Raw genomic sequence first — 11,094 nt, 5'->3', positions numbered from 1 at the left:
CCATTCCAACAGACAGGAACACCGATGTGACTGCATGTTACAATATATTCCATTCCTACAGACAGGAACACCGCTGTGACTGCATGTTACAGCATATTCCATTCCAACAGACAGGAACACCGCTGTGACTGCATGTTACAGTATATTCCATTTCTACATAACGGTACACCACTGTGACTGCATGTTACAGTATATTCCATTTCTACATAACGGTACATCACTGTGACTGCATATTACAGTATATTCCATTCCAACAGACAGGAACACCGATGTGACTGCATGTTATAGCATATTCCATTCCAACAGACAGGAACACCGCTGTGACTGCATGTTACAGTATATTCCATTTCTACATAACGGTACATCACTGTGACTGCATGTTACAGTATATTCCATTCCTACAGACAGGAACACTGCTGTGACTGCATGTTATAGCATATTCCATTCCAACAGACAGGAACACCGCTGTGACTGCATGTTACAGTATATTCCATTTCTACATAACGGTACACCACTGTGACTGCATGTTACAGTATATTCCATTCCTACAGACAGGAACACCGCTGTGACTGCATGTTACAGCATATTCCATTCCTACAGACAGGAACACCGCTGTGACTGCATGTTACAGTATATTCCATTTCTACATAACGGTACACCACTGTGACTGCATGTTACAGTATATTCCATTTCTACATAACGGTACACCACTGTGACTGCATGTTACAGTAAATTCCATTTCTACATAACGGTACTCCACTGTGACTGCATGTTACAGTATATTACATTTCTACATAACGGTACACCACTGTGACTGCATGTTACAGTATATTCCATTTCTACATAACGGTACACCACTGTGACGGCATGTGACAGTATAATCCATTTCTACATAACGGTACACCACTGTGATGGCATGTGACAGTATATTCCATTTCTACATAACGGTAAACCACTGTGACTGCATGTTACAGTATATTACATTTCTACATAACGGTACACCACTGTGACGGCATGTGACAGTATATTCCATTTCTACATATTGGTAAACCACTGTGACTGCATGTTACAGCATATTCCATTTCTACAGAACAGTACACCAATGTGACTGTGCGTAATTTAATTTCCATTCCTACAGACTGGTACATCGCTGTGACCTTGTGTTACAGTTTATTTAATCTATACAGACCGGTACACCGCCGTGACTGCATGTTACAGTATATTCCATTTCTACATAACGGTACACCACTGTGACGGCATGTGTATATTCCATTTCTGCAGAATGGTACACCAGCTGTGATCGTGTGTTTCTGTATATTCCATTCCTACAGATTGGTACGGGATGCGGTCAAAATACCGACGCCGGAATCCCGACTGCCGCATTGCCAGCACTTTGTCCCTCTATGGGTGTCCACGACACCCATAAAGGGATAATAAAATAGTGTGCCGAGCATAGCGATCTACGGCCCCCCTTGTCGGCATTTCAGCGGTCGGGATTCCGGCGTCAGTATTTCGACCGCCGGGATTTCATACTGATCCCATTGGTACACCTCTGTAACATTGTGTTACAGTTTATTCCATCTCTACAAAACCGGCACAACTGCTGTGACAGCGCATTGCTGTATATTCCATTTCTACAGACCGATGCACTCTCTCCACAAATTACATCTGCCCCCCTGCAGTGCAGCATGGTTTTGTCCATTGCTAATACAATGTGCTCTGCGATCAGATCTGAATAAAGCCCATTACACCATGTACGCTCTACCAGTATACTCAGTGTACATACTGTATATTCCGTGCACATACTGTAGTGTTACATCGCATTTACACAAGCATGTTATCGTGTAAAAAATCCATCTAGCCACAATTTATAGTGACATCGTTTACTGTAAATTCAGATACATAGATCGTTTCATACTTTGTACAGTGTATTAAAGAAATGAAAAGTTGTTCACTTAAAGACATGAAGGGCCAAATGTAATAGGGTGTGCGAATCAGAAAGTGATTATAAAAACGGGCATCAGTTACATGCCACAATCACCCTGGCTTTTCAGTGTTTATAATTGCGGCATTAAAAAAAAGGGAAAAATCTCCCCAAATCTCTCCCTTTCTGATTCTCACACCTTATTACATTTGGGTGAAGTCTCTAAGTGCTGCGTGTTCCTTTACAATCTACAAGAGACAATGTGATAAATAAGGAGGACCATATCAGGAGTCAGTACAACAGAACCACACAAACTAGACAAGCAGCACACTACTACATACAAACCACTACATTCTGCAAACTGATTACATGTAACAAGTGGCCCTCATACAGATGGAGGCATGCTCATCCTTTGTGCCCACACGCCTAGATGAGGGTTATGTCAATAGCACGCTCAGATGCACTGAGGTGCGTTAAGGCTGCCTAGGAGCTGTGCAGCTCAGAAAATCTATTTTACCCCTGTCCGTATCCATCACAGGATACATCTAGTGCATATCTGTACGTGTTCTATATACTGTATCTGCACTGTCACCGTTGTACTTTTTACCTACCCGGCTGTTGCACAGCAATCACAATCTAATTCCTAGTACACACAGGTATAAGTGGACAAATGAAGCGGATTCGGATATTGATATTTTTTCTCAGTGTACTGTATATAGGCACTTCTATACGTGCATCTCATTATGCTATGTATGGGCTATGGGGATAGAGCGAGCATACAGTCACAGTACTGTATATGGGCACTTCTGTACGTGCGTCTTATTATGCTAATTATGGGCTATGGGGATAGAGCGAGCATACAGTCACAGTACTGTATATGGGCACTGCTGTACGTGCGTCTCATTACGCTATGTATGGGCTATGGGGATAGAGCGAGCATACAGTCACAGTAGTGTATATAGGCACTTCTATACGTGCATCTCATTATGCTATGTATGGGCTATGGGGATAGAGCGAGCATACAGTCACAGCACTGTATATGTGCACTTCTGAACGTGTGTCTCATTATGCTATGTATGGGCTATGGGGATAGAGAGAGCATACAGTCACAGTACTGTATATGGGCACTTCTGTGCGTGCATCTTATTATGCTATTTATGGGCTATGGGGATAGAGCGAGCATACAGTCACAGTACTGTATATGGGCACTTCTGTGCGTGCATCTTATTATGCTATGTATGGGCTATGGGGATAGAGCGAGCATACAGTCACCAGTACTGTATATGGGCACTTCTGTACGTGCGTCTCATTATGCTATGTATGGGGATAGAGAGAGCATACAGTCACAGTACTGTATATGGGCACTTCTGTACGTGCGTCTCATTATGCTATGTATGGGCTATGGGGATAGAGCGAGCATACAGTCACAGTACTGTATATGTGCACTTCTGAACGTGCGTCTCATTACGCTATTCATAGGCTATGGGGATAGAGCGAGCATACAGTCATAGTACTGTATATGGGCACTTCTGTACGTGCGTCTTATTACGCTATTTATGGGCTATGGGGATAGAGCGAGCATACAGTCACAGTACTGTATATGGGCACTTCTGTACGTACGTCTCATTACACTATTTATGGGCTATGTGGATAAAGCGAGCATACAGTCACTGTACTGTATATGGGCACTACTGTACGTGCGTCTCATTACGCTATTTATGGGCTATGGGGATAGAGCGAGCATACAGTCACAGTACTGTATATGGGTACTTCTGTACGTGCGTCTCATTACGCTATTTATGGGCTATGGGATAGAGCGAGCATACAGTCACAGTACTGTATATGGGCACTTCTGTACGTGCGTCTCGTTACGCTATTTATGGGCTATGGGGATAGAGCGAGCATACAGTCACAGTACTGTATATGGGCACTTCTGTACGTGCGTCTCGTTATGCTATGTATGGGCCATGGGGATAGAGCGAGCATACAGTCACTGTACTGTATATGGGCACTGCTGTACGTGCGTCTCATTACGCTATTTATGGGCCATGGGGATAGAGCGAGCATAAAGTCATCGTACTGTATATGTGCTCTGCTGTACGTGCATCTCATTACGCTATTTATGGGCTATGGGGATAGAGCGAGCATACAGTCACAGTACTGTTTATGGGCACTTCTGTACGTGCGTCTCATTATGCTATTTATGGGCTATGGGGATAGAGCGAGCATACAGTCACAGTACTGTATATGGGCACTTCTGTACGTGCGTCTCATTATGCTATTTATGGGCTATGGGGATAGAGCGAGCATACAGTCACAGTACTGTATATGGGCACTTCTGTACGTGCGTCTCATTACGCTATTTATGGGCTATGGGGATAGAGCAAGCATACAGTCACAGTACTGTATATGGGCACTTCTGTACGTGCGTCTTAATACGCTATTTATGGGCTATGGGGATAGAGCGAGCATACAGTCACAGTACTGTATATGGGCACTTCTGTACGTGCGTCTCATTACGCTATTTATGGGCTATGGGGATAGAGCGAGCATACAGTCACAGTAGTGTATATGGGCACTTCTGTACGTGCGTCTTATTATGCTATTTATTGGCTATGGGGATAGAGCGAGCATACAGTAACAGTACTGTATATGGGCACTTCTGTACGTGCGTCTCATTACGCTATTTATGGGCTATGGGGACAGAGCGAGCATACAGTCACTGTACTGTATATGGGCACTGCTGTACGTGCTTCTCATTATGCTATTTATGAGCTATGGGGATAGAGCGAGCATACAGTCACCGTACTGTATATGGGCACTTCTGTACGTGCGTCTCATTAGGCTAATTTTGGACTATGGGGATAGAGCGAGCATACAGTTACCAGTACGGTGACTGTACTGTCCATGGCAGGCCAGACTCAAGCAATGATTGGGTTAATAATATGGCTACCAAACCTGAACCACGGCTTCATTGAAGCCCACATCTATGGAGCAAGCAATGGCATAGATTTTACATGTCTAAGGGCTATTTCACACGCTCCGGCTAAGCCGTGCCACACTCAGAAGTTTTCAATGTTGGGGATGGCCACAGCCGGGCAACCGTCCCTTCCAGTGGTGTGATCCGGCTGCAACCGGGCCGTGTCAGTCCCGGGTGAATAGACACAATCATGTCCATTATTAAGTACTTTGTGCGGCACGGCTTTTGGCCGTGCGGGGTTTCGCTGCCCAGCAGGAGCCGCAGTGTGTGAAATAGCCCTAAGGGGAATGCTGAAGGTGCGTCTCATTGTGTGATTTAAACACAGGGGTTGCTGACAAAGGCAGTGGAGAGGGGGAAATTAACCAAGAAGCAATACGGCCAATGAGCTGTCCTTCTCTAATTATATAGTGCAGCATGTTACAGTGTCAGCAGCGTTGGTGTAAAAGCACACTGCTATAGAATGGTTACAGCTTAACCCTATGGATACATTAAAATAGGCTTAAAGCTTAATTTCTCAGGTTTTCGGCTCAGAAACAGGATACCTTAAATTTCTAAAACCCCCACAAGGCTAACAGCAAGAGTCAGAACTGTGGTGGGTCTGAATTAACAGGATTTTTATTGTCTATGGGGAAAATGTGTCCATTTTGCATCCTGATATCTCTGGTTCTAGGTGTCCAGACCAGTACCGTATGAAAGAGGAGACTCTTGGCTTGCTGGACTACTAGTTTATTTGATACCGGGAAGGAAAGCGGCAAACAATCAAACTTGGGGTCCCCTACAATGGTCTACCCAGCTTGCAGACGCTTCCAGATTCCTCAGCAGCCAGGGTGCCATTGCCATAGTGCAGAGAGGTGACAGTGTGCAATCCTGTGCTCAGGTGTGTCAGCTCCTTCCAGGTGCTCAGCTCCCTGTTGCACAGCAGGTGCGCCCAAACCTGGACAGCAGGTACAATTAGGGGTCCGGAGCTGTTGGTTGATCATTGCAGTGTCTGTGCCTTTGTCAGCAACCTCAATGTTTAAATAGCACGAGACGCACCTTCAGTATTCCCCTTAGACATGTAAAATCTATGCCATTGCACACTACATAGATGTGGGCTTCCATGGAGCCCTGGTTCACATTCGGTAGCCATTTTGTTAACTCACTGAGTACTCGAGCCTCTGTCCTGCTCATACTGTATGTCATCCATACAGTAATGTAATTCTGTGTTTCACCAGTGTAGTGTAATAAGATGCAGGTACAGCAGTGCCCTTACACAAGTGTAACCTATTCTGTCAATAGCTCCATAGATGTGGGCCCCCATTTATCCCTGTCGCACATCTGGTAGCCATTTTGTTAACTCCCTCAGCGCTTTTCTTGTGGCTCCGAACTCTCCAGGCTATATATTACTGGTGTTATATCGGACATGAGTCCGTTTTGACACTTCCGCCTTTGCGTGTCAATGGGCGGAAGTGACGCATTGGCACACAGGACCATCAGTGTGCCGTAACAGATAACAACAAACGCGCACATCATTATTGTTATCCAAAGCGTGTCACTCACGGTTCTATAATACCGAGGCCCATTATCGGGTGTTTCAAAAGTTTATTATGCGCACAAGGGCTATATCTAAATATATATCTGTATATTATTGTCCTAACCCGTCCCGGAAGTGATCCAATATACTTCCGGGTACAAAGGTCATTTTGGCGTCTTTTCTTAAAATGATGAGGTTTGTCATTTATAAATGTTTATAGATTACTAATAGTGAAGTCCCAAGTCTGTCTCCAAGTATTTTTATTTGTATTTATTTAACTTTTGAGCTATTATATGTAATTTTATTGTACCTTGAGGTCAACCAGATTTAATTGACAGGGGTATTTATATCAGGCCCCAATCCAATGTCAGTCACCTTGAAAAAGCTGCCCCTAGTGACAGCGAAACGCGTTGGTGCTCCAACAGGACCTTCAGTGGAAATTCTATCCACCACCTGCTTAATCCTCTGGACTTTGCAAAATCACCTGGATTACTTGATACCTGGCACTGTGCACTTTAAAAAGAGCCCCACACAGCTCTTGGACTGGGAATTACAAAGTGGCTTTATCAATTGGAGTATCCACTCTACGTTTACGGAAAACGCACCTTAGAGAGGATCCACACAAATCATTGAAGTCTCTTGCGGACTGGGACACCTCCAGCGATCCATTGGGAATTCAAATTGGACTCCAACTACCCCTATCCCTTTCTCCACCCAGGTTGAAATACACCAGAGCAGGTCATATTATATTGGTCATTTATTGGTTTCAAGTGATTTATATTGCTTTTAACAGTTTTATATACTTTTTATTATATGTAATATTTTGTGTCTTTAAATTAAATTTTCTTTATATGTATTGGTTGACTCATTAAAATATATGAGCGCAGCAATATTTCTTTTCTTCCCTCAGCGCTGGAGTCTGGCCTGCTTGTACCGTATGACAATCCTACTGTAACGTAAACCTGTCTAATCAGTGTGGCGTAATGAGACGCACGGCCAGCAGTGCCCTTACACAAGTGGAACCTACAGTATGGATCCGTAGTTGTCTTTTCTGCAGCAACCCGTCTCAGGGCACAGTTTGCTAAGAATGGGACACACGAGCGTCTCACACGTGTACTGTATACTCACTGATCCCCAAAGTCCACTACAAATAGCGTAATGAGACGCACCGCTATGCAATAGTATCTATCGAACATACTGTATAGAACAGTAAAGTAGTTCTTGCGCTACAGTTAAACATAGAATGTGACGGCAGATAAGAACCACTTGGCCCATCTAGTCTGCCCCTTTAGTGCATTTCAATGGACACTTCATGCACACACAATAGACATGAAGCATGCGCAGTGGTGATTTTAAAAAGCGACATCTGGTGGATAATCGCTGGTATTGCACTCATCCTGTAATGCCATATATGCCAATATGTGCTACTTATTGTGCTGCCGTTCAACTAGGCGCACTGTGGCGAGTTGGCGGGCCAAACGCCATAGGCAGGTTAGATGAGCATGGCTCTATCTGTATCTGGCTGTACGTACGGACAGCGCCTCCTACTGCGGCAATACAAGTCTACAAATGCTTCATATATCTCCATTACTCAATGCTACAGGCAAGGTCAGCAGCCTTAGACCAGCTAGAACTGTACTAAGAACGTACTTATGTCAGTTCCCCCGCCAGATGCAGCTCAACATATCTGACCAATTGGGCCTGACTGAAGCTCAAATGTATGGCCCCGCCAGTCTGAGCAGCCTTTTCCATTAACATTTGGGTCAAGGGTCCTCAGCATCTTCTCGAATTTAAGGAGGTCTAACTGCAAATTCTACCAAATCACTGACGTTTAGGCCAACAGTAGCTCCCAGTCTACACAACCCATAACATACAAGGAAAACCTGGATCATAACATAGGGCACACAGTCTGATCGATTACAGATGGCACAGGAGACATCAAGGAGACAGGAATGTCCAAGACAGAAGCCAAGTTCCCCCCGAGACTCTGATCACGGATCCCATCTAGTACAAGAAGATTCTGGCTGTTTACTACAATAATAAGAGAATCCCTTGGTCTGTAGCAAATGATGTATTTCTGCTAGAAACAGGAGCAACAGCCACATTTAAGGTCAATTTCCTGATTACTCCCAATAATTCCTGCATTCTGCAAATGACGGAAATGAAGTACAATGTACTACACATGTGATAGTGTTATGTTCTGAGAAGGCCGTGAACGGGCTCTTTCCTGGTATAATGACCTTCTGCACTCTGCTGGTCCCTAGTATAATGATATTCTGTGCTCCGCTGGTCCATTGTATGGTGACATGCTGCTGGGTACTTCTAAAGGTCTACATGTAGGAGTTTTCCACCATGTGTGATCTTTGATGTGTCACTAGTTGATAGCTCCAACAAAAGCTCCGACCACACTCAATACAAGTGTATGGTTTCTCCCCGGTGTGGACCCGCTGGTGCCGGGCAAGCTGGTAACTCCAGCTGAAGTTCTTCCCACACTGCATACACGTATAGGGCTTCTCTCCGGTATGTGTCCGCTGGTGTTTGTTATAATCAGAGTTGCGGCTGAAGTTCTTGCCGCAGAGTAGGCACTGGAACGGTTTCTCGTTACTGTGGGTGACACGATGCCGGTCACATCCCACTTTATCGATGAAGCATTTTCCACATTCCGGACAGGTGTAAGGTTTCTCCCCAGTGTGAATGCGCTGGTGTGTCACCAGCACGGACCTCTGACTAAAGCTCTTCCCACAAGCCGTGCATGTATAGGGCTTCTCCCCGGTATGTATCCTCTGGTGCATGACAAGCTTGGAGCTCTCGCTGAAGCTCTTGCCACACTGGTTGCAGGTGTATGGCCTTTCCCCGGTGTGAGTTCTCTTATGTGTGATGAGATGTGAGCGGACACTGAAGCTCTTGCCGCAGTCACTACATAAATATGGCCGCTCCCCTGTATGTGTTCTCTGGTGTATGACCAACTTGGAGCTCTCACTGAAGCTCTTGCCACACTCTATACACGTGTAAGGCCGCTCACCAGTGTGAGTCCTCTGATGTCGCACAAGCTGGGAACTTTCACTGAAACACTTGCCGCAGTCTGTGCAGGAAAAGGGCTTCTCACCGGTGTGGATCTTGTGGTGGCGAATCAGCAGAGAGCAGGAGGTGAAGCTTTTACCACACTCCTTGCAGGGATAGGGTCTCTCTCCGGTGTGGTTACGGTGGTGCTGAATAAGCAGAGATTTCTGGCTGAACCTCTTCCCACACACCATGCACAGAAAAGGCTTGGCTTTGGGGCTGTTCCTCTTCTGAGAATCCACGGGTCTGTCTGATGGTATTGAGTCTTCATGGTTGCTGGTCTCAGGTGTAACAGATACTGGTGGAAAAGTCTCAGCTGTTCTCCCTTCAAGGTTAATAAGCTCCAGCAGACTATCAGGAGAAGGTTCACTCTTCACATATGTGTCATTGTCTTGAGGACATGAAATAAATTCATTACAGCCCAAAAAGTTTAGAGAAAGTCTTTCTGGGGAACTCGATATTGGATTCCGGCGTGTTTTGGTGGGTTTCCGACGACGTCTGGGGGTCTCAGCGGAGTTGAGTCTGGCAGATGCTCTCTCCCGACATGAAGCAAGGACAGTGTTTGTCTCTGTGGGACAGAAAACAAAAGGCATTAGACTGAGAAACACGACTAAAGTACTCGCACAAATTGACATTAGTAAATGTTACTTAGCTAGAGATTACAGTGCTCAAAATATAGTAAGTAATTTCTTACATGCTCTGTCACTGCTGCTTCCTGAGACAGGTAACCTCCCACATGCTCTGTCACTGCTGCTACCTGAGACAGGTAACCTCCCACATGGCCTGTCCCTGCTGCTACCTGAGACAGGAAACCTTTCCACATGCTCTGTCCCTGCTGCTACCCGAGACAGGTAACCTCCCACATGGTCTGTCCCTGCTGCTACCCGAGAAATGTAACCTCCCACATGCTCTGTCCCTAATGCTACCTGAGACAGGTAACCTCCCACATGGTCTGTCCCTGCTGCTACCCGAGAAATGTAACCTCCCACATGCTCTGTCCCTAATGCTACCTGAGACAGGTAACCTCCCACATGGTCTGTCCCTGCTGCTTGCTGAGACAGGTAACCTCCCACATGCTCTGTCCCTGCTGCTACCCGAGAAATGTAACCTCCCACACGCTCTGTCCCTGCTGCTACCTGAGACAGGTAACCTCCCACATGCTCTGTCCCTGCTGCTACCTGAGACAGGTAACCTCCCACATGCTCTGTCCCTGCTGCTATCTGAGACAGGCAACCTCCCGCATGTTATGTCCATGCTGCTACCTGAGAGAGGTAATCTCCCACATGCTCTGTCCATGCTGCTACCTGAGACAGGTAACCTCCCACATGCTCTGTCCCTGCTGCTACCTGAGACAGGCAACCTCCCACATGGACTATAACTGTGGCTACCTAAGACAGGTAACCTCCCAAATGGTCTGTCCCTGCTGCTACCTGAGACAGGCAACCACCAACATGCTCTGTCCCTGCTGCTACCTGAGACAGGAAACCTCCCACATGGTCTGTCCCTGCTGCTACCTGAGACAGGTAACCTCCCACATACTCTGTCCCTGCTGCTACCTGAGACAAGTAACTTCCCACATGGTCTGTCTCTGCTGCTACCTGAGACAGGTAACCTCCC

At 45.8% G+C, this 11,094-nt stretch overlaps 1 protein-coding gene across 2 annotated transcripts in view; it reads right to left on the bottom strand.

The window, feature by feature from the left end:
- Positions 1 to 781: 781 nt before the first annotated feature.
- LOC146058351 (uncharacterized) overlaps positions 782 to 11,094 on the bottom strand; it is a 48,068-nt gene continuing 37,755 nt past the window's right edge. For both annotated transcript variants that reach the window (XM_083170633.1, XM_083170634.1), the window contains exon 3: positions 782 to 10,045. In XM_083170633.1, coding sequence (XP_083026759.1) covers positions 8,748 to 10,045 — 1,298 coding nt within the window. In that variant the 3' untranslated portion in view covers positions 782 to 8,747. The remainder of the gene's footprint in view (positions 10,046 to 11,094) is intronic.

The sequence above is a fragment of the Crinia signifera genome, chromosome 2 (assembly GCF_055691185.1).
Source record: "Crinia signifera chromosome 2, ASM5569118v1, whole genome shotgun sequence".
Classification (NCBI taxonomy): Eukaryota; Metazoa; Chordata; class Amphibia; order Anura; family Myobatrachidae; genus Crinia; species Crinia signifera.
Note: the sequence above shows the minus strand (reverse complement) of the source record. Positions and strands in the feature narration are given on the sequence as shown.